The 24,846-nt window shown below is 39.5% G+C and overlaps 1 protein-coding gene across 13 annotated transcripts in view; it reads right to left on the bottom strand.

Annotated features, from left to right (window-relative positions):
* Positions 1-24,846, bottom strand: part of ddx3xa (DEAD-box helicase 3 X-linked a) — an 82,063-nt gene that overhangs the window by 5,704 nt on the left and 51,513 nt on the right. For 8 of the 13 annotated variants that reach the window (XM_069889349.1, XM_069889338.1, XM_069889336.1 and 5 more), the window contains 13 exons: positions 22,922-23,122; positions 14,448-14,568; positions 14,056-14,250; positions 12,880-12,979; positions 12,501-12,636; positions 11,958-12,049; positions 11,786-11,884; positions 11,549-11,709; positions 9,414-9,558; positions 4,286-4,430; positions 3,618-3,799; positions 3,301-3,418; positions 3,024-3,177 (listed from right to left, as the gene is read on the bottom strand). In XM_069889349.1, the coding sequence (XP_069745450.1) occupies positions 3,024-3,177; positions 3,301-3,418; positions 3,618-3,799; positions 4,286-4,430; positions 9,414-9,558; positions 11,549-11,709; positions 11,786-11,884; positions 11,958-12,049; positions 12,501-12,636; positions 12,880-12,979; positions 14,056-14,250; positions 14,448-14,568; positions 22,922-23,122 (1,849 nt within the window). The remainder of the gene's footprint in view (positions 1-3,023; positions 3,178-3,300; positions 3,419-3,617; positions 3,800-4,285; positions 4,431-9,413; positions 9,559-11,548; positions 11,710-11,785; positions 11,885-11,957; positions 12,050-12,500; positions 12,637-12,879; positions 12,980-14,055; positions 14,251-14,447; positions 14,569-22,921; positions 23,123-24,846) is intronic. The other 5 variants (XM_069889342.1, XM_069889343.1, XM_069889346.1 and 2 more) reach the window with 1 other exon arrangement.

The raw sequence follows: 24,846 nt of genomic DNA on the forward strand, positions 1-24,846 counted from the left end.
GGAAAGATCCTCCAAGATAGTGACTCCCAAGAACTTAAATGTGCTCACTCCTTTGATTCCCCCAACGATCATTGGATTGTATACCTCTGGGTTTCCTTTACTGAAGTCAACAATCAGCTCCTTAGTTTTGGTGACAATGAGTGCAAGGTTGTTGTTGCACCATTCAGCAAAGGTTTCAACTCCATCCTGTATGTTGACTTATCCCTTTCCTTTATACAACCCACTACCATGGTATAGTTGGCAAATTTGTAGATGGTGTTATTGTATGGAGCCAGTAGGTGTAAAGTGAATAGAGCAGGGGGTTAAGAACACAACCCTGTAGTGATCTGGTACTGATGGGAGATTGTGGAGAAGTTCTTACCAATCTTCAATGATTGTGGTCTGGAGGTAAGGAAATCCATGATCCAATTACACAGTGGGGTGTTAACTACCTGATCTTGGAGTTTGCTGATCAATTTTGAGGGGATGATTGTGTTAAATGATGAACTGTAGTTGTTCAAGAGCATTCTGATGTATGCATCTTTGCTGTCCAAGTGTTCCAGGGCTTTGTGTCGAGCCAGTGAGGTGGCATCCACCATAGACCTGTTACTATGATAGGTGAAGTAAATATATCCATGTCACCACTCAGACAGGAGCTGATATGCTCCATCACCACCCTTTCAAAACACTTCATCACTGTTGATGTAAGTGCTACTGGTCTATAGTCATTAAGACAGGTTACTACACTCTTCTTGGGCACCAGTATGATTAACGCCTGTTTGAAGCAGGTTGGTACCATGTAAGGATTCCATTCTCTCAATTCCCCCGTCTCTGTCACATCTGCACCCAGACTTCCCTGTCTGATCAGAGACGTTCTACTTCAAACAATGTGGGTTTCCCTCTACCACAATCTTGGCCCTCACCCGCATACCCTCCATTACTCGCATATCTGGCCTGGCCCCCTCCACATGCAACAAGAAGATTCCTCTCGTCTTCACCTACCATCCCACCAATCTCTGCATCCTACACATCCTCTTGCATCATTTCCACCACCTACTAAGTGATCCCACCACTAGACACACATTCCCCTGTCTGCCTTCCGCAGGGACCTGTCCTCCCCATGACTCCCTTGTCTACATCTCCCTCCCCACCAATCGTCCCCTTGGTATCTACCTGTGACCACAGGAGATGATTCAGTTGCATCCATACTTCATCCCTCACTACCATTCTAGCCCCAGTCTTTCAAAATGAAGCAACATTCTGCTGGGGGGGGGGGGGAGAGAAGAGGAGGAGAACTGGACGCAGACTGGGGGAAAAAGAGGATTGTTCAACACCTCAGCTCGGTCAGCCGCAATAGCGTGGATCGCCTGGTGGCCACCCGCTTTAATTCCCCATCCCTTTCCCTTGTTGGTATGTCTGTGCATGGTCTCATGTGCTGCCAGACTGCGAACATTTGCAACTTGAAGGAGCACTGATATGCCATAGACATGGACCAGTCAAGTATTATACCAATACTGGGCATTTATTAACAGACTAGAACTACCTCTAAACTGGCCATTGGGAAAGCATCTCCATCTGTTATACTAGTAGGGCGGAGTATTTCTACAGCCATAGCCAATAGCAAATGGTCAGCATAATACGCCCCCCCCCCCCCAATTACATCACCGCAAGCACCATCTTCCATCTGGGAAACTGAGTTCTCTGCCTTCCAATGACCACACACCCCCCACCACCACTTCTTCCCTCAGCTCTCTTCCTGTCTCCTTTCACACAGACAAAATCAATCCTCACCTCTCCTATATCCAATTAACATCTTTTATTTGAAAATTTCCTGTTTTTTTTTTTGTTGCTTATTCCTTAAAGATTATTGCCTGAGCCCATCTTCATCTCCTATGAACACTGCAAAACCAGCGGAGTTCCTCCAGCATTTTGGTGTGTTTTACTAAAATCACAGCATTTGCAGACTCGTGTTTCACTCAGAAAGCTATACTTGAATAGTAAACAAACTTGTCCAAAATTTGAAAATGATCTACAGAAAAGTAATGGAGAAACACAGTGTATGTAGTATCCTGAAAGTAAAAGGCAGTTGATCTTTCAGGCCTGAGCTCCATCAGGAATGCAGAAAAATCAAGCAGATTTTTAAAAATAGGTGCTGGGAAGCACAGGCTCTCAGGCAAGAGGTAGTAGTGGCAGAGCTGAAGAGAAAGCTGAGAAGTGATAGGGAGAAAGGGCAAGGAATCAAAGCTCTCTGATAAGAGTGGGGAGTGTGTCTATCTAGGGCCTAATATACTGCCAAGTTTAAGACCAACCACAAATTGGAAGATCATCTTGCATTCAGTCTCCAACCAGAAGGCATCAATCAACTTCTCCAATTTCCATCAACCACATCACCAGGTCTCTTTCCCGCTGTTCTCTGATAGAAGTGAGTAAGGAGCTGGAGGAAGGAAACCTGAGAGATATCTTTAGCTCTTCTCCCATCACTATTCTGCTTCTTTCTCTTCTACCCTCCCACCTATAACTTTTTGTCTGATAAGCTTGTGCTCCTCTCCCTTCCCCTACCATATTATTCAAATGTCTGTCTGATTTTCAGCCCTCCTAATGAAGGGCCCAGACCAAAAACGTTGACTGCCTTTTAGACCTCAGCATCTGCAAACTTTGTTTACCTCCTTCAAATTGATCTAACCAACTTGCTTCACTATACTGTGCCAAACATCTTGAGAGTGAGATGGAATTAGAAATTCATAGCATGCACAAATCAATAAATGATCATCTAACACTTATACCACCTCTATTAAATCAATAAATTATCATCTAACACATACCACTTCTATTAACCCATCATTATGTACTTCTCTATCTTAAATGTACCTTTGCATCAAGTTCCATATACTAACCACTTCTAGGAATATCTGCAGAGCTTGAAATTTGGCTTAAAATGAACTTTTGTATAAAAGAATTTGAGTCTCTTCAGTCTCCTAATAGTGAATATTATACAGGTAAACCTTCAATGCAGTTAGACACCAAGCTCAAGTATGGAATGTTACCTCTTGGATCGCCCACGACCAGTACTCTTGTGCTGCTGCTCATATGCCAGGTTCTCTAGCCAGGATGGTACTTCTTGCTTGGCTTCCACAAGTAAATCCAGAAGATCTTTAGTAATATTACTGTTTTTCTCATTAAAGAACGAGGTGGCAAGACCTATGAAAGCAGTCAAAATTTAAAACAATGTTCCAAAAATATCTAGTACATTACAGTTTCATTGCCAAAAAAAATAACACAGCAAACAAGTGCTTGTTAACTTAATTTCTCCAGGTAACATACCAAGGTTGCCAACACGACCTGTACGCCCAATGCGATGCACATACTCCTCAATGTCACTAGGCAGATCAAAATTGATAACATGCTTGACATTAGAAATGTCCAGTCCACGGGCTGCAACCTGAAATTTCAAATTAATGGAGACTGTTACAGGAATTAAAGATTTAGCGTCAGCAAAGTACCAATCAACAAAAACCGTTGGGATAATTTTAATATTAGTTTGGGAAATTGCCACGTCATTTAGCATTCATACAAGGGCAACTCAATCGCATGCCAACACTTTTGGCTATTTAACACAAAGAATTAGTTTTATCAACTACCGCAGTGGCAACCAGGATGGGACATTTTCCGGAGCGGAACTGATGCAAAGCTTCCTCTCTATCTCTCTGGGAACGGTCACCGTGGATGCTGGTACACGCATAACCTTCACGGTACAGGAAATCCTCCAATGAATCTGCACCCTTTTTAGTCTCCACAAATACCAGCGTTAGAGAATCTTTTCCTATAAAGAGTGAGAGGTGGGGGGAAAAAGCAGATGGTTGGACTTCATTGAACACATTTGAAATACTACTCAAGAAGAAAAAAAAAATCAGAAGATAAATCAAAGAAGAGCAAGATGCATTGATAAATTTGCTTCTGTGGAGAGGGACAATAATCAGTTACAAAACAGGGAGAAATGTGTAGTTTCAACAGGTGAACAATAAAACCAGCCCAATCTGACAACTGCTGCAACAGAAGCCATTCCACGAGTTTTGAGAGCAAGAAGCATTAACCCCAAAATATCAACACAAATGGACTTTTGGTGAATGTTCACAGCCACCACCATTTTAACTGCACAGCATCAATGCCTGGAACATTTAACAACAGCTTTAAAATGATGCTTACAGAATAGTTTGTGAAAGGGTGCTGGGTAAAAATTAACTGGGTTCAAATAAGAATCAAAAATAAAATTAACCTTATGAATAGTTAACCTCATCGTGACATTTACCTGTAGCATTCAAAAGGTCCAGCAGGAATGAACGCTTGTCTTGTTCCTCCACCCACACTACCTTTTGAGTAATGTTTTCAGAAGTGGAGCCCACACGACCAACTGCCAGAAATATATATTCATCTAAAAAGTCACGAGCAAGTATCTGAAAGTGAATTCAAGAGGGTGAAATCAGGCATTTGTTCTTGTTTAAAGAGCAAGGAAAAGTTCCCATATCCTTAGCACACCATTTTCAATGGTACAATTCACCAACTATCATTTTACAGAGCAACCTGAAGATTAATATAACACTTGCATGATGCAAGTGCAAAGCAAGGTTTTAGTATGGAGGCAAGCTTAGCATTTGTGAATTGACAGTCCAGGCTGATGCACATCTCTCCTGTAACCCAATAGTTCAGCAAGCTATTCCTGCATCAATCTCCCAACTAAAAACACCTCCCACCACCCAAACTGGAACAAACCTGTGACTGTAAAGAAAGCACACCACTTCTACTTGAAAGACCAAATTCATCATGTCACTCTTGTTTCTCAACTTTTACAAAAGCATACTTGCTTGATAAATGACAGCTTGGCATGGAACTGCTCTGCTCAAGGTCAAAAGCTACAATGAAGCTCAGAACATGATTCAAAGTCCCCACTCCTCCATGGACTCCATTAACATAACTGCTGTCTAGGAAAAAAAAGCCAATACACCAAATGATCCATCACACCGCAGATACTCTCTTCAAGAGCAGTATGACAGCACACAGGGTTAATTAAAAACAGTTTCTTCCCTACAACCATCAAGCTCCTGAATGAACTTCATAGCAGAGCTGTCATATTATCCTTACTTAACAACCCTGAGTCTCAACGTGGATAAGACAAAGGAGATGATTGTGAAGTTCAGGTGGACCAGGAACAACTGCCCTCCACTACACATCAACAACTGCAGTAGAGAGAATGGAGACCACCAAGTTCCTTGGACTTCACTTAGTGACCTATCGTGGACGCTCAACATCTCACTTGTCAGGAATGCACAACAGCGACTCCACTTCCAGAGAAGACTAAAGCAGCCACCATTATGTCAACATTCTATAAGAGCTCTAATGAGTGTCCTGGTCAGCTGCATCAGTGTGGTATGGTTGCTGCGGAGATATAGATCAGAGGTCAATCCACAAGACCATAAGAATGGCAGGGAGAATCATGAAATTTCACTCCCCCAACTGATGTGATCTACCAGGATCGTTGTCTGAAGAGGGCATGCAAAATCATTGAGGACCCCTTCCACCCTACACAAAGCACCTTTCAGCTGCTCCCATTGGAGAAACGATATAGGAGTATCAGAGCCAGCACCATTAGGCTGAGGAACAACTTCTTTCCACAGGCAGTGAGAACAGTGAACGACCAAAGGGAATGCTCACAATAACCAATATTCATTTGTACATTATTTATTTTTATGATAAAATACTTGTCCTGCATTATGCATTATTTGTCAGTATGTGTGGTTCTGTGTCTGCATGTTTTGCACAAAGGACTGGTGAACGCTGTTTCATCAGGTTCTACTTGTACAATCAGATGACAATAAACGTGCTATCTCACTAGACTAGGTATTTGGCAACAAACAAAAAGTAGCCTACCTGTTTGGGCAGCTTCTATCAGCCTATCCTAGCTTCTACAACCTCTGCAACATCGTTTTAACCCTAACTACTTGTGTTTTGGTATTAAACTCCAATTCATTAAGTGCAAGTATTAGGTGTGAAAAGCATAAGCAGTTGATCCTAGAAAGATTTCCCATTGAAATAAATTAACATCCTGATCTGAGTGAAAATTTATTGAAGTGTAGGAAAGAATTCAACCCAGCAAAAAAAAAGCTCTTTTCAATAAAGACTAGAAATTTGTACTAAGCTACCCTGTGACTTTGAAGATTTTCATACCGAGTGATCAAACTAAATTCTTTTCTAATTTTGCTCAAGCAGAAGAATTTGCCCAGGGACCATAATGGGTCATAAGTCGGGGAACGGGGACCACTGTATACAGTACTTTTAATACAAAATGTATTTGTTCAGTAGTTTTAATAAAGTTTTTAAAAAATTTGGTCATATGTGCGGGAGAATGCAATTTACGTAGGTTGGAAGTCAAGGACTATCTGTATTTTCTTTTTCTTGTTTGATTATTAAAAGTATGCAAGAGAAAATAAATTAGAATATGATTTTTTTCTTTATTTCCAGCAAGTTTAGTTATGAATAACTAATTAAAGATTATACAGTAAATGTACTAAGGGAGTTGGGAAGAGTGGGAGGTGCTGATTGCTATGGAATTATGTATGTTTTTGTGACCTTGTTCGCAGCCCATAAAATGGAGATAGTGTTGTACATTTAAACAACACTTATCAGGCTTTTGTTTTATTTATAAATAGAAAATATATATGTGGGATTAGAGATTTTTGAGTGTTTTATCTGCTTTTTTTTCCTTCTATTTGGATTGCTGGAGATGCATACCGACATATCAAAAATGGAAATGGGAAGAAATTTGCGGCGGGGAAGGTAACGGAAGTAACATGAAAGGGATTGGTTTGTTTATCAAGATGAGTAATTAAATTTGTATATTTTAATTTTAATGGGCTAAACGGAGCTGTAAAAAGGGAAAGAGTATTAACACATTAAGAAAATGGGAGTTGATGTGGCATTTCTCCAAGAAACACATTTAACCAAAAAAGAACACTTGAAATTAAAAGGGACCAGGTTGGATATGCAGCGCTTTCTTCATTTAATTCTAAGGCAAGAGGTGTGGTATGGTAATTTTGATTAAAAAAAAGAATCTTCCAATTAAAAATCAAAATGTTGTGACGGACTCTGCAGGGAGATATGTCAAGCATATTCGGAACTGAGGATATTTTAAATTTTGTATACTCCAAATATTGATGAGAAATGTATTCAAGAAACATTTCTTAATTTAGCAGAGGCCCGTGAAAATATTTTCATTTCTGTTTAGATCAGTGGTTCCCAAAATTTTTCAGGTCGTCATCTCCTTGGCCTCTAGGCCACATCCCGAATACCTCCCATCTTCATTGGAACAGGGGGTGAGGGGGCAGTGGCGTTAGCTATAAAACCACTTGGATAGGCAATTCAGAGTGATTTGGAAATTAAGGGATTTAGGGTTGGTCAAGAAGAGCATAAAATTAGTCTATTTGCAGATGACACTTTAGCATATTTGACTGAACCTTACTTCTTTACAAAAACTATATGTTAAATTGGAAGAATATGGAAAATAAATTGAGATAAATGTGAAATTATGTCATTAACGTAAGGGGACTATAGTCGATGCCAAAGGGATACCCAGTTTAAATGACCAAAAGATGGTATTAAATATTTAGGGATTCATACAGATAATAATCTGAAGAATTTATACAAATTATTTATCATTACTTTAAAAGGGTGGAGGAAGATTTAAAAAGGATCAATTTACCTATAAATTTAGTGGGGTTAATTGCATCAAGATGAACATATTTCTAAGCATACATTTTCAAACATTACCTATTTTAATACCTTAAAGGTTTTTTCAAGAATTGAACAATACATAAGGAAATTCCTCTGGAAAGGTAAAATGTCACGAGTTTCTATAGAAAATGTGGAAATATGAATTGAGAGGTTTAGTTTCTTAATTTCAAAAACTTATTGAGCGGCACATATAAAAAAAAAATTACTTTTAAATAAATAAATAAAAACTGGCATGGGTTCAAATAGAATTGAATAAAATAGGAGAGAAAAGCAGAAGAACTCTTATACAAACAGGATGCAAAACTGATGGTTGGTGGAAAACAAACACAATTGTTGAAATACCTGATTAATATCTGGAATAAATTATGAAAGTGGCACAAGAGGATAATATATTGCCCAATATGCCTTTGACTCAAAATTCTCATCTCTTTTTCAAAAGATAATCAATTTTTTGATAATCATTCAGTTTTCTTCATATACATGAAGAAAATATATCAATTAATGCCCCCTTTAATTAATTTGAAAAAATGGAGAAATAAATATGGAATAACCCAAATACTCTTATTTTTAATTGAGAGCATATTTGAGGGACAGGCTAGGACCAACCATGTTGTTTGTCTGGTTGTAGTGAAGTAGAAATTCTTATTCATAGAGGAATTGTGAAGAAATCTACTTCTACAATATGTTCTTTATTACAAAAACGAATTCCTAAACGTGGAGTTCATAACTCAAGGCCAGTGAGAACTAGGTTTGAATATTGGAATTGATAATATTAGGTTTAAATTTGTAAAGTTGTGCTTCCTCTGCCTCTGGACCTGAAAAAAATCTCCTCTGAATTGTATTAAACAACTGTTTACATCCCTCTGCAATCTTGAATGTTTTTGTTTTATTTTACATAACTATATTGTATCTTTTCTATTAATTATTTTGAGGGTGAGGGTTTGGGGAGGTGGTTTTGGGGATATATATCAGCATGTATGTAGTTTCTAGCTTGTTTTCTTTTTGCAATTTGTATCATTGTATTAATCTTTACTACATGTATTGAGAAAATTTTAAATATTTAAAAATGAAAAGCTGCATGCAACTTCATTCTTTCAACTTAATTCCATGAGTAAAGGAAAAACAGAGCACAAGAGTGGAGATATATTAAACCATACACTATAATAGCAAGACCACAGATTATTGCGCCTAGTTCTTGTCACCTAGCTATAGGAAGAATGTAATTAAGCTGGAAGAGGGCTTGAGTTAATAAAAGGAGATTGGATAGGCAGGGCTTTTTTTAAACCCCCTGCATCACAAAAGGCTGATGTGCTCTTGGTTTTGGAAAACAGACAAGGTCTTGTTCCCAGGGTAGGGGAAATTTAAACCAGAAGGATGGGTTCATGGCAAGGTGAAATATTTTAAACAGGCACTTGAGACAAATTTTCCCACAAAAATCACAGTGGGTATATGGAATGATCTGCAGAGGTACTGTATAGGCAGTGCAATTACAACATTTAAAACAGATTCGGACAAATTTAGAAAATGAATGCAAGATTAGAGGAACATGGGCCAATTAGACTAGCTCATAATCAAATTTAGCATGGAGCAGTCAGGTCAAAGGGCCCATTACAATGGTCGATAGCTTTACATCACCCAAAATATTGTCATACCTGTATCTCCTTTGGAAACGTCGCACTGAACATCAAAGTTTGCCGCACATCTTTGGGTGGCATTGCATCTTGCTCAACAATGCGGCGAATTTGTGGTTCAAATCCCATATCAAGCATCCTATCAGCCTCATCCAGTACCAAGTATCTAACAATAAAAATTATATTTAACCTTATATACTTACATCACCAATAAGTATCACTGGATAATATTCAGAAGTAATCATTCATAGTTTCCCTATGCTAACAAAAGTAAACTAAAAGCTAAAAATAGCTGAAAACAAATAGAGTGAAACTAGGGTGGTGATACATTAACCAAGACTCAAGAAAACATCATTTATCATCCAGCTTCATGCTGTATCAGGGAAATACAAGTTTCTGAACTGCACAATTTCATAATCAGCCAAATGACATATAGCACTAGCTCTGGCATTCAAAAGAATAATCAAATTCAAGAAAAAGAACCAGTTTATGATGAAAGCTAAAACAATTGGTCAAGATACTGACAATTCTTGCTGGCATCACCCATTCAAACTTTAATGTTACTCACAAATCAAAGTCTGGGTAATTGAAACCCCCAAAACCAAATCACCACTGCAAGGCACGTCCCACTCTAAATAATCATTATTTTGCCTTTTTTTTTAATGAATAAATCCCAATTTCACTCACTCCCATTTTTAGCATGTGTCAACTTCATAAGGATCCAAGGCATCAACTATGTTTATGCCACTACCACAATTGTCTTCCAAGCACAGAAATCATGCAAAAATCCATGCTGGCTCTCCTTGCTTAATTTGAATATTTTTTAAATGGAATTTTTGTTCCCCATTTCCAAGATTACAGCTTACATTCTTACTCCACTGACCATCAGCCACCATCCAATACTTCAACTTCCCACCACTTTATTGGTGTAACTAGTTCGAAAACTGTTTTAATCATACCCCAATTGATTCATTATGGGCACTGTTAAATAACTCCAAAGGAAATAGACCAATGACAATTTTTCTCAAGCAAAAAAGTTCAGTAACAATTGGGTCTAGAGCATGATCCTCAACCTTTCCTTTCCACCCACATACCACCTTAAGCAATCCCTTACTAATCACAGAGCACTGATGGCATAAGGATTACTTATAGTATGGCAGTGGAAAGAAAAAGGTTGAGAACCACTGAGTTAGACCAAGACAATTTTGAGCAGCTTGGTATGCATTCTGAACTAACGACAAAGTTTCAACAATCTACCTTGTTCACTATGCTTCTCGCATTAAAGTACGTGCATTTCAGAGAATTCTGTGTTTGATGACTCATTTAAGGATGAGAAGCTTCATTCATCTTAATGATAGTATATCTTTTGTTTTGAAAAAAGGAAAGGACCCAGATGAATGTGCATCTTCTAGGTCCAATTTCATTGAAGGTCAAGGTTCCATTATTCTTTTCAATCTTTTTATTAAACATTCTAATCAGGATCTGAATTACAGGTAAGATGTACGGAAGGTGTATGGAACCTTGGTTTTCAAGAGATATTGAGACCCTGGTTAAGAAGAAGAACGTGACCATTAGAGGGCACACAAAATCAGTGAACCGGCGCGGTCTCGAAAGGCCAACATGGCCTGTTTCCGCTCCGTAAATGGTTATATGGTTATATATGGTTAATATAAATCCATCTACTCAAAAGAATGAGCACCTGCATTTTGAAATTACACCCCTAGTGGAGGAAAGTCATCCAATTGTTAGTATCCCATATGAAATGACCCTATAGTACTTCAAGTAGTTTCATTATTGCAGATATTGTTTCTAAATGTAGACTGTGGGAAATAATAGATCCTTGTGAAGCATTATGGGAGGTGGCATCACTTTGAAGAGCTAAACTCTGGTCAATACAAACAGCTGATTAAGTTGAGTGTCTTTGCAGCATAGACTAAAAATTATACTTGGGAACACCAGAGTAGAATTAACGCAATAGTAGATCTGAGGTTCAACCAGTGGGCCTCCTGCTACTTGACGTATTCAGAAACTCTAGTTCAATTGTGATCTCTGGTGCTCTGTGAAGACCCTATTCTCTGAATAGTGAAATATTAATCAAGTATCATCAAATTATATTACATTTCCAATGGTGCCCCTTTAAAAGGAATCTCACATACTTGCAATAATCCAGTCCAACTTTTCCCCTCTCGATCATATCAACTAAACGACCAGGTGTGGCTACAAGAAGATGACATCCACGCTCCAAATCTCTGATCTGTTGCCCAATGTCAGCGCCTCCATAGACTACAGAAGGGCGAACTTTGGAACGATATGCAAACTGCAAGCAGAAATATAAAAGTTAGAAGAGTAAATCAGCTTAACTGTCAAGAGTCATAGGAAATTTAAAATCTTACCTTTCTGGATTCATCATATATCTGTACTGCAAGTTCTCTGGTTGGTGCCAAAACCAAAGCAATTGGATATTGCTTACGTCGACCATATTTTGATGAATCCTGCAGAATAAATACATGCAGTAACATTGTTCAGGACAAAAAAATATGTAAGACCAAGAATGACCATCTTTACCTGTGCTTTTGCAGACTTCAAAGCTTCACCGGGGCCTTCTGCATATATTTGACTAAGAATAGGAAGCAAAAATGCTGCTGTTTTTCCTGACCCTATAAGAATGTAAAGAAAAAAAAAAATTGTGCTAATCTCGACAATTTACCAATTTAACATTTCAACCATTTTATAATGATGCCTGCAGATCAGCTTTCAGGTTAAAAAAAAACATTGAAAGCATAGAATTTGGAGTAAACACAGGATGGTTAAGTGGTGGAAGGCAGTTTCTTTCCTTTCCACCCACATACCAACTTAAGCAATCCCACTGAATCAGAGGGTTGTGAATCTGGAATTCTTTGCCACAATTGCAAAGTAATTCAGTACATTTAAAGCAGGGGATGATAGATTCTTGATTAATAACAGCAAAGGTTATGGGGAATGGGGCTTAAAAATAAATAAATAGATAATCAGCCATGATTTGAATGGCAGAGCAGAACTTTGCTCCAATCCTGCTCCAAGTCTTACGGTCTTTAGGCATATTACACCAAATTTTGAAATTTGACAAACCTGTCTGGGCACATGCCATCAAGTCTCTCTTTGATATAATGATGGGAATGGCATGTTTCTGCACAGGAGTTGGACGATCATAGCGACTTAGTTCTATGTTGCTCATTATTATTTCTCCCATGTTTACATCCTGAAACTGGAAACAGCACAATTTTAAGGACCTAGCAAGTTAGTTTCTCCCACTCACTTAGAAGTATCCAAGTCAGAGAAGCTTAGATTTCAGTACGGCATACAACACTTCGTTTTAGGCATCAACAGAGAGACTGGCCTTCATATTTGCATATCCTTAGCTTGTAACATAGAATTATAAGATTAGAACCGACATCTAAGTAAGAGCCTGCAACACTAGGATGATCAAATTTATTAAGTAATTACTTACAGTTTCAATATGAGGTGGTGAGTTTGCCCCAGTTGCTTCAACAGGAATGTCATCATATTTCTCAAAGTTAATTCCTGTGTTGCTTGCTGAAAACAATTCCCTAAAAGAAAAGCAAATAGTTGACAGCAAAAATTGCTTAAAAATCTCTTTTCCTGAAATTCAAGGCAACTCTTAAGAATACTTTATATTTTAAAAAAAATCACATCATACCTCCATGGCCCTTCCCATTCTGCAAAGCCATTATCAAACAGGATTAAGAAAATCCAAAACCTACTGCTATATGGTTCAAGTGATTTCTCAACTGAAGCTTCTAACTGATTAGGTAAATTCAAGTAAACTTTTCACAACTCTGCCATGAAAAAATAATGTGTAGAATATTAGAACTATTAATCCAGGTATCTAAAACCCAATGAACAAGGAACAGAAAAAATCTTGGTGAAACATGAAAGTCTGCAGACACTGTGATTGTAGTAAAACTAAAATGCTGGAGAACTCAGCCAGTCTTTCAGTGTCCATGAAGACAAAAATATATTGCCAATTTTTTGGGCTTGAGCCCTTCTTCAAATAACCACCAAAAAAAAGAAAATCTCAAAAGAGTAGAGACAGCGCTGGCTGGCAGGGGGCAGAGAGAGTCCAGACCAAAAAAGGTGTTACTTGGATATAAGAGGTGAGAATTGATTTTGTGTGTGTAAAGGGAGACAGGGAAATGAGAGGGAGATAGAACTGGGGGAAGGTGACAGGAGAAAGGGGGGGGGGGGGGGGGGCAGTGGTTTAACAAAGCCAGAGAAGTAGATAGTAATGCCATCCAGTTGGAAGAGGTGTTGTTGTTCCTCCATTTTGAGGGTAGTCTCGGTCTGGCAGACTATGGACAGACATTCCAGCAAGGAGATGGGAAATTGAAATGGGTGACACTGGGAAATCTACACTATTGCGGCAGACAGAACCAAGGTGCTAAAAGCAATACATTGCAGGCCTTCAGATCAATGTCAGATATTTTTAATTGGTTAAAAGCTCCAGATTTAATTAAAATACCACATCGCATCTCCATTTGTAATACCTCAAAAATTACCATCCACTTTGACTAGGTCAAATGTAGAGATTGTCAAGTTTTTAATGACAGCTCCAAGAAATGCAAAATCTAGTTCAGGCTTGCCATCCAGTAATTCAACACTTAACTGTTCCATGCGCTCATTTGGTGGCAGCTGTTTTGACCAGTCATCTTCATCTCTTTTGTCTTCAATCCAGCGGCTATTTCCACCTTCACGAGAGCCGTATCCGCGATCCATTCTGCCATACCCACCACGGTCATTGCGGCTTCCAAAGTGATCATAAGCACTGTCATTAGCATTTCCTCTGCCGCGGTCATCATATCTGACGGAAAGTAGGCAGAGTATCATTCAATTTGACACAACGCTCTTTATGCCAAAGGTACAAAAAGACATTCTCCCAGATTTCTCATCATACCTCACTATCAATGCTCATCTATACACGTATTTTACACAAGAAAAACAAGTTTGTTGAAATGCAATTGATTGCACAGGCTAAAAATAGTAACATATTCAACTCACCTTGTTCTTCCACGATCATTGAAGAAACTAGATTTTCCCCTGTCAGCACGTGATCCAAAACTGCTGTATGGATCCCTGACATCCTTGTTCCATCCTCCATCATTTTTATCGTAGCCAAAACCTGTTGTCATTTAATAAAAATTATTCCCCTGCATAGTGAAGATCTGAAGCATGCAAATGTGAGCACTGCAAGGGACAGCAGTGACAATTCAAATGAAGAATTAACTGTACTTATAACTGAACTCTCTACCCGCCCCCCGCCCCAACCCCGGGATCCTTGACTTTCTCATCAGAAGACCAGTCAGTACAAATTGGAAATGTAATCTCCTCACTGATTATCAACTGACATACCCCAAGGATGTGTGCTTAGCCCACTGCTCTACTCATTATACACCCATGACTGTGTGGCCAGGCATAATTCCAATGCCATCTACAAGTTTGCTGACGACACCACAGTTGTCAGCAGAATCACAAATGGCAATGAGGAAGCCAACAGGAGAGAGATAGATCAGCTCATTGAATAGTTACCTTGCGCTCAACATCAGCAAAATCGAGCATGATTGTGGACTTCAGGAAGTCATGAGAACACAAACCAGTCCTTGCTGAGGGCTCAGTTGGGAAGAGGGTCAAGAATTTCAAATCCCTGGGTGGAAACATATCTGAGGATCTGCTCTGGAGCCTCCACACTGACACAATCACACAGGCTATACTAGTGGCTATACTTAAGTGTCTGAGGAGATTCAGTATGTCACCGAAGACTCTCATAAACTTCTACAGGTGTACTGTGGAGAGCATTTTGGCTGGTTGCATCACGGCCTGATATGGAGGCGCCATCTCAGGACAAGAATTAACTCTAGAGGGTTGTTAACTCGACCTGCAACAGTACAGGCACAAGACTTCACTCCATCGAGGACATCTACATGAGGCAGTGTCTTTAAAAAAAAGCAGCCTCTATGCTCAAAGATCCCCACCACCCAGGCCATGCCCTCTTTGCTCTGCTACCTTCAGGAAAAAGGTAAGAGTCTAAAGATGAGCACTCAACAGCACAAGGACAGCTTCTTCCTCGATGTCATCAGATTTCATGACTCATTCATGACAATAAATTCTGATTCTTAAAAGGAGGGTCACAATTTGAAGATTAGCCACTGCACTAAAGTGTCTAACATTGAAGTTGTGAAGTTTTGAATCAAGATACCCACAGGAAAATATTCAATTCTAATGTAATGCAAATAGTTAATTTTTGTAATAAAACCCAACTGAAAACATACATCTCCTTTCTCTTACTGATAGCTCTTCCAAAAAGACTTTAATGTCAATCATTTACCAATGAATATGAAAGTTCCACCCATGATTTCTAAATGACAGAATTACACAAATACTCCAAAAAGAAATGGCCACTATATAATCTTTAAACTCCATGCAACTAATAAAATGCTGCAATTATAAATATGGCTGTTCTCTACAACACATTTCTATATCTTCAGTATTTTCACTTTCTGTAAAAGAACACAAATGGAGGGCAGATTTTAAGATCCTGCTGTAAAATAAATGATTATCAAGATTCAAAAACTACTTTAACCAAGATTCTCTAGTAGATCAATTTCTTGATAAAAGTTTAGCTTGCACTTAGTAATGACCAAGTGATTTCATTGATGTCATTTCCAAATTTCACCTCTATTTCAGTCTACTCCACCTTAGTCTCTGAACAAAAGGAAAAAACCTTCTTAAATATTCTACTTTCTAAACCAGATGAGACCAGAATTTACAGCCAATACTAGAACCTTTCAAGACTTTCCACTTGAAACTTCAAAATCTAAATTGTAGATTAAAACTCAAGTTGCCTGAAAAAAAATTAGAAAACATACTGACATCAGTCAACTGTCATCTTCATGTTTAGACTCCTTGTTCCAATTTGACTCCACAGGAATGAGAATTATTCCATCCCAAACACCCACAGTGCAAAAGCAATAAGGATACAAATTAAACTGCAGCAATGACTTGCACTTCCACATTGAGGGTATAATACAAAACTGTACAGCACTGCAGAACACATTTTTCTCTTTAACTAGGATGAAGCATTTCACTGATATATAGTTATACAGCAGAGGTGGGCAACCTACAATCCAAAGTTATCTAGCCCACAGCCCAAAAGTACCGGCACCTAGTGCCAAAAAAAGGTCAAATTTGCATTGCGTCAGAGTCTGTTTGGCAACTGTTCTCAAAAATGAAGTACACCAAGAATCACTTGAGAACAAATATGCCCATTTAGAGGATGTCTTGCTATCAACAACTATGTCATCCAATATTGAAATGCTTTCAAACAACAAACAAAATCAAGTTTCCCACTGATTGAGCTGCTGTCTGTTTTTCATTATGATGAATTTCTTTTTTTAATAAATTTTGTCATGATTCTTGGTGCATTTCCAGATTTGAAGATGCCTTCCCTGACCTGAAAGGCATCATCGTAGTTTTTTTTCCCCAGAAGGAACACAATTGATCTCATTGCTTGAACTTTTTTTTTGTGGATTGTTTTTAGATAAATTATTCTTATCAGTCATGGTCGTGCATTGTACGTTACATACTTCAAGCAGAGTCAATCAAAAAGTCAAATTACATAATGTCTGTGTTTCAGTATTTATTTCATTTTTGATAGCATTAGTGCAGCCTGCCGTTCAACTACTGACACCATCCAGCCCACATATGGTAAAAGGTTGCCTACCCCTGTTGAACAATTTTTACCAATTCCTAATCTTTTGCATTCCACAAATTTGCCTGGAATGCAATTCAAACTAGTACTACTTATTATCAGTCAAAACTTCTCAACAATATCATACACAAGTGCCTGAAACCTCAATTTAAAGAATTATGCCCAACAAAAATATTCAAGATCAAGTTACATCCCAACAAGTTATATGATCAAATTTACCTTGAATAAAAATCCAAATGTGTCCATCACAGGTAGACTGGGTTGTGAAAAAAACTTTTGGCATCTTGGCCTTCATAAATCAAAGTATTGAGTACAGGAGTTGGAATGTTATGGTGAGGTTTTAAGACATTGGTGAGGCCAAATTTGGAGTATTGTGTGCAGTAAGATCAAAAGAGTGCAGAGAAAATTTACTAGAATGTTAAACTCTTAGGAAGTTGAGTTATGGGGAATGATTAAACATGTTGGGACTTTATTCCTTAGAGCGTAGAAGGATTTGATAGAGGTTTACAAAATTATGAGGGGAATAGACAGAGTAAATGCGAGTAGGTGCTTTCTACTTAGATTGTGAGAGATAAATACGAGAGGACATGGCTTTTAGGGGAACATTGGGTGAACTTCACTCAGAGAGTGGTGGGAATTTGGAACGAGCTGCCATCTGACATGGTAAATGCAGGCTCACTCTTAAGTTTTAACAAATAAATTGGATAGATTGGATTGGTAGAGGTCAGGAGGTTTATGGAATGAGTGTAGGTCAGTGGAACTGGAGGAATAATATTTCGGCACAGACTAGAAGGGCTGAATGGCCTGTTTTCTGTGCTGTAGTTTTCTATGGTTTCAAACTGCAGCACATAATTGCTTTCTGAACCGCAGACCAAATCTTAACCAATTCAGATTTTATGAGAATTGCTACAGGCAAAAAAAATAAGGACAACCCAGAGGAGCCCTTGGGTTCAGTCAACCAAAATGCAGTATCAAGCACAAGTTTTCCCCCATTCCCAGTCTAAAAACATTTGGCTACCCAATGAACATGGTCCATAATTTCATGGATAACAGCAAACATTTCTGAATTTCATTCCCTCCAAGTTTCAGCCACTGCCAAGTCTGTCAATGCCAAAATAAAAACCAAACTAAGCTCAGCCTCCCTAGACCATATCATTTTTCTCCAACCAGCCCCTACATACTAAGTATGCAAAATTCTAGATTTACTATGCAAAACATACACATCAACTTATTTCAGGCTTTGCTGCAGTCACAATTGATAATGCAGCATGGGACCAACATCCATTCAGGTTACATAATTTCAGAAATAACTTCATGGTTAGTTGAATCCCAGTGCTAAATTATCACACCCATACAAAATCAGTTAGCCCCTTTCACAATGGCAACCCACTAAATTGATGCGTGAACAACCCATTTTGAAACATCAGTAGGCCCATTCTCACTGTAGCAAGAAAAGGCGGTTCCAAGCATCCTTTCACAATGCACCCTTTCACATGGAACAAAGGGAGACCGAGCCTCCAGCGGAGACGTCAAATGACATATTATGTTCTTACAGGCAGTCAACACCTTGTTCTATACACCTCACCCCAGCCTCTCACACATTCCCGGAATTCCCCAGTCATGCTGGGAGTCCCTGGGGATGTGCAGAAATGCGTCAGGAAGTTTCCTGTCAGGAGGCAAAGTCAGATTGCAACAACGGCGCACTGGTGTCTGGCGAGGTTGGAGGAGCCACTGAAGGTGCTGGACGCAGTGTCATCTGAGGATGTGGCTTTGGGTGAGGAGCGCGTAGCCCAGGGACTAACAGCACTGCTGCTAGAACCCTGGGACTCCAGAGGTACAGATGGATCAGGCCCTCTTCCCATCAGGGGGTGGGGGGCAATTTCAGTGCTTGCCAAAGGCACTATTTTTCCCTAGACACACCACTGCCACAACCTCACCCCAGCCCCACACTCTCCAGGTTGAGGGGGAGGGGAAAAATACGGGCACACATATGCCCCCGTACATGCACCCAACACACATCCAATAGCAGGAGGATAATAGAGAAGATAAATCATTGAAGAAAATAACAGATGACTGAATCTCAAATTAATTGAGTGCATTCTTGCTGCAAGCTAAAACAGAACTTTTAAAGTATACTTTAATTCAATTATACATGTATTTTGCCCATTCTTTTCTATTTGTGTTTTATTCTTGCTACAGTTTTCCCATGCTTTTATTTTCGCTACATTTTTCTGATACTGGAGTAAATTCACATAAGTCAGCTCAACATCGTAGGCTGAAGGGCTCATTCTGTGCTGTACATAATGCTTAATTATGTTTTAATTAGGCATGATTCATTTTGTTTAAATACATTATATTCAATTTACTAAGTTTGCAATCCTGATCAAAGTTTATACCTTTCTAATCAGTGTTGTTTTTTTGGAAGAATATCTTTTATTTCCTTTACGTTCCTCCGCATGTGCAAAACATTGTCAGCACATCACTATTGGGACATGTCAGGTCGCCCGTTCACATTGGAGCAATTTTGAAACAGAGCAGTGTTGATATTACCTCCCAAGGCGGTTAATTCCCAGGTCCCCCACATACTGGGTTGGGAGCATTCACTGCCAGGTTAACCAGTTAATTATTGGGTTCAAGTACCAGTGTGAAAGGAGCTACTTACAAGAGCAGACTGATAAAATTTCATAAGCCAATTGATGGGCAAATGCAAAAATTCATTATGATGTGCCAACATATTGTGGTAACCGAGGCACCAAATATCCAAGCCAACTTGGAATGTTAAATTTTTATAACACAAACAAGCCATTCACCTCAATTTGTCCATGTTAAGATGTCCACCCAGGTTAGTCCCATTTACCCACATTTCTCCAAACTTTTTCTATTAATGTTTTGTCCAAAGATCTTTTCACTTTTATAAATGCATCCATTGTTACTACTCAATTCTATGACCTCCAGTTTGAGACTCCCACTAACCCTGTGATGAAACAGTAGGCCCTTTTAGGTGGACCCTCCACCTTAAGGGCGGTGGCAGGAGTGGATCTTAACCTGCAGACTCACCTTTCAGGTGGCAGCTCTAAAAGGATGCTTACAGTGTTGTCTGGTCCACCTGAAAGGGGCTATTCATATCCAGAGGCGCCTTGGAGCGCCTCCAGATCTGATGGCTATGGGGTGATTGGTGCCACAGTGTCACCCGTCATAAATATGCAGCATAGCAATGGCAGTTCCAACTGCATGGGGGATTATGGGTAGGGAAGACCTCCGTTACTATGTCGGATTTTGAGCCGCAGAGAGTGGCCCGGGTGCTGGAGCGGCCAGCCGGGCTGTGACAACCCCCGCCAGCCACCCCTGCCCCAACGTTCCTCCCCCGATCTCCCCAGGCAGCGGAGTTGGGGGGATGGCTGTCGGGTCTCCGGCTGATGAGTCATCAGCCTGCCCCCAGGCAGCTGCTTACAGTGGCTGCACATTCAGGTGCCTCAGCGGAGCCCGGCATTCCGCCGATGATCCTTCCCGGAGGAGGGTTGGTGTCAGCGCCTTGGAAGCGCTTTCGGAGCATTCAGTTGAGTATTTCTTAGCCACATGGGGGGGGGGGGGGGAGGAGAACATGCAGCTTTACAATGGGGTGTTCAGGCCACCTGAAAGGGCCTAGTTATTTATCTTAGGTTTTGATTTTGCATACTTTCAAGGTGACCCCTCAGTCTTCATTCCTTCACCCCACAACTCCAATGAACAAAGTCCCATCTTATCTATCCTCTCCTTTTAATGCTAGTTCTGCAGTCCTGTTACAACTTAACAGGATATCCTAGCTCCTGTACTCAAAGCCCCGACTAATGAAGACAAGTATTCCAAACACCACCTGTCTTTACTTGTCATCACTTTCAGACAATATGTACCTATGCCCCTAAGTTTGTTCTGCAACACCATCACTACCATTTAGCACAAATCCTACCATGTTTTAACCTACCAAAAGTGCAACACCTTGCTAAAGTTAAATTCCATCTGCTGTTCTTTGGCCCACTTTCCCAATTTATCTGGGACCTGTGCAATTTCAGATGACCTTTTGCAGATAAACCAGCCAATTTAGCAGGTACGAAGCAGGTCACCTGGCCATGTGAAAGGTCCCAGGTGGGGCAAGTTTTAAAAAAACTGGGCTCTGACTCTTGGTTCATGGGTGGGGGTCCTGCCTGTAGTATAAGTAACCTTGAAATGATTTAAAGCAGTTAAACACTGACAGCCTTCCTGTGAAATATAACTGCACAGTAATATTTGTCAGTGCTGTTGGCATGTATCTGTGCTTTAAATCATCAAAATTATTTACAATACCTAATACAATGTAAATAGCTATACTTTATTGTTTAGTAAATAATAACAATTTGGTCCATTGGTTTGTCCCAAATCTGAAGCCCACTACAGTAGATTTTCCCAGTCTTTTGTACATTGAGCACTTATGTGCTTTATTCCCACTATGATTTCACTGCCCCACGAGTACATAGTATGTCCCTCATGATGTCACCGCTTGAGGTGCTCCCCCCCCACCCCACCCTAGATCCAAGAGATCTAGATGGACTAGTAAATCATGGTCCTGTGTGAATGGCTGACCGGGAACTCCATGCCCAGTAAGTTTACCTGCTTCCTAGGAGAGTTAGCAGTGTGAAAGGGGCCAACTGTCGATTACAGCCATCATCTATGAAGTTCAAAGATTAGCTATTCTTTCCAAATAGAAAATAATTTAAGCACATTTAACTGATTAATCATCCTTTAGTAAACCAGAAAGATTTGTCAACTATTTGACATTTAAATTCAAATTAAGATTAAAACATGAAAGTCTACAGACACCGTGGTTGAAGTAAAACCACAATGCTGAAGAAACTCAGCAGGTCAGTGTGTTATGTAGCAAAGATAGATACATAACCAATGTTTCAAGCTTGAGCCCTTCAAGGTATGGACAAAATACAAATTCTGCACCCCATTCCTGCGACACATCCGTCAATGGCAGTGGCCTCATGAACTGTCAAACCAAGTCCACCTGCAAACTGGACAAGCCACAGCTAATTTTCCATCTCTGAATTCTCCAGTTCGATGGCATTAGCATCAACGTTATCTGTTTTGTGCTCACCTACTCCCTATTCTTCTCCATTCCTCGTCTTCTTTCCTCCAGCTCTTCACCACCTTTCCTCTCCATGCAGAGATATACCCCCCTCCACCATTTTGTTCAGACACCTACTCACATTTTGTCCATACCTTGAAGCCTGAAATGTTGGTTATGTATCCCTTATCTTTGCTACATAAAGTACACTGTTTGACCAGAGTTTCTCCAGCATTGTTTTTAAATTAATGCAGAGCATACTTTGATCTATGCTAGAAGCACTACAATCTTGTTCTTATCAATTCAAAGATAAAATTGATTAGAATTCTGTTTGGAATTTATGCAGAGATTTAACATACTGATGGTAAATCACAAAAACTTAATTTGACAAGATTAGAGGCACTGGCTTGATCCAGGAGTTTTCAGATTCTTTGCTGTAGTATGCAAACTCTAGTTTCATGAAATAGGCTGCATCAGTCTTGAAATACACATCAATGCCATGAAATGGGAACAAAAGTCAGGGTTAAGAATGAGATCCTAATAGGCAAGATTTACAAGCACCTCAAGTTGAAAAATTATGACACTTGACACCCACCACCCATTTAAAGTCTCCATCTAGAGTAAGATTCTAAAGATCCAATCCAACAATCAGCAGAATACTGCAATAAGGCTAGTATTGCACACCTGATCCAGCACTTTGCTGGGCACCAGGATTAATTGTTCGATTTCGATAACCTCCTCGGCCACTTGTGTCATTTCGACTGGATCCTCTACTGTTGAACCCACTGCGATCACGGTCATAACCATTTACCCGACTGTCTCTTCCATCATGGTACCCATTCATTGAGCCATTTCCTCCACGTCCAGAATCCCAGCTTGGTGAATCTTACAATTTGCATGAGGGGAGAAAAAGTTAGCTTCAGCAATACCAAAAAGTTTAACCAATTTGAAATTGCATTGTATCCACACACCCAGAACTGCATGTTTGATCATTGTACTCCAAAAGGTGTAAACAATACCATCCATTTCCAGGAAATTCCATTTACCTCCCCTGATGAGCATAGCTACCATGTTGAAAAAATGCATCTATATGACTAAACTGGGAATGAAAAATTAACTATAACACATGTTAAGAGGTTACACATCAATCATCTCTCAATTTATTTTTCCATGTGTGGCAATCATTGAGGTAGAATTTTCTGCTCTTGGTTGGACCCAAATTCAGCCCCTTGTGAAGGCTTAGCTGCAATAATCTTCTTGAAAGAAGGCATCCCCAGGCTCCTGCCTACCTTTGAGAAGGCATCCCCAGGCTCCTACCTACCTTTGAGAAGGCCTCTCCAGGCTCCTACCTACCTTTGAGAAGGCCTCCCCAGGCTCCTACCTACCTTTGAGAAGGCTTCCCCAGGCTCCTACCTACTTCCTGTATTTCAATGGGAGTAGAAAGGCTCCAGGAGATAAACCATCAGTTCCTACCAAGTCAAATTTTGGATTTTGACTGAAACCACACAGCGAAGTGTATTTAACAGCATTTTAATTCGCCTTAAATGCTAAAAGCATGAACCCAAAGAAAGGCAAACATGCTAAACTAGATTTGACAAGATGGTAGCATCAAGTTTCTGTCCACAAAACAAGAATGATTGTTAATCCTGAAAGCTGGCTCCTGATCAACAAGCCCCCCATGCAGCGCAAAGCCATCTTCCTTTAGAAAAATGCTAACCTCCTATTTTGACAATCCCAGCTGCCACCCACCAATCCACCCCTTCCAGCTGGAACCAATGTGGTCATGGGTGAAACTAATACAAGGAAAAAGAAAATTCTGAACATGTAGCCCAAAAGACACCATTTGTGAATTAAATCTCTTGAATTTTCACTGAAAACAATGTGAAAGTTTAATTGCTGTATGTGATGTGCAGCTGAAAAAAGTTGCACCACCTATTTAATGTTCCATTCTGGTCATATTTACATCAACAAGCCAAATCAAATTAACCAACTTTAACATTACACATTCGACCTTGAAATTATATCTTAAAAAAAAATCAATACCTCCACGCATCAAGCAAGCAGTCAAGGTTCTAAGTGTTAGTCATATTCAAATCAATTCTAGAAAGACCCCAATTTTGTTCCATTCAAAATCACAAATCACAGTACAAGATAGCTAATTGGATTTTAAGAGATGATGCTTGAAGATACGAATAAGAGTTTATATTTGTACATGAACTATAAGATTAAATCAAGAAACACAACCTAGAGTAGTTACAGTTAAAATCCAGTTGAGAAAACAAAAATCTAGGACAAGACACAAAATATGTGCCAGTAATCCTTTTGTAACTCAAAATCCAGAAAACCCAAATGGTGAGCCCTGTTAACGTGTGCCGTGCAGAATTAAGTTCTTGATTACAACAATAGGCACTGGGAATTAAATCTGGGAGAAGTTAAAAGCAAAAATGTCATCTTATCAAGAAAAATTGAACAATTATGGTAAACAGTGCATCTTAACAATCAAGTGTACTAGACAGATTTATACCACCTTAAAGCCAATTAGGTAAATACAACAAGGTGCAAGAGAATGATCGTGAGAGACATTTTATTGTTTGAATGATCTGTTTAAT

This window comes from Narcine bancroftii, chromosome 7, assembly GCF_036971445.1.
Source record: "Narcine bancroftii isolate sNarBan1 chromosome 7, sNarBan1.hap1, whole genome shotgun sequence".
Taxonomy (NCBI): domain Eukaryota; kingdom Metazoa; phylum Chordata; class Chondrichthyes; order Torpediniformes; family Narcinidae; genus Narcine; species Narcine bancroftii.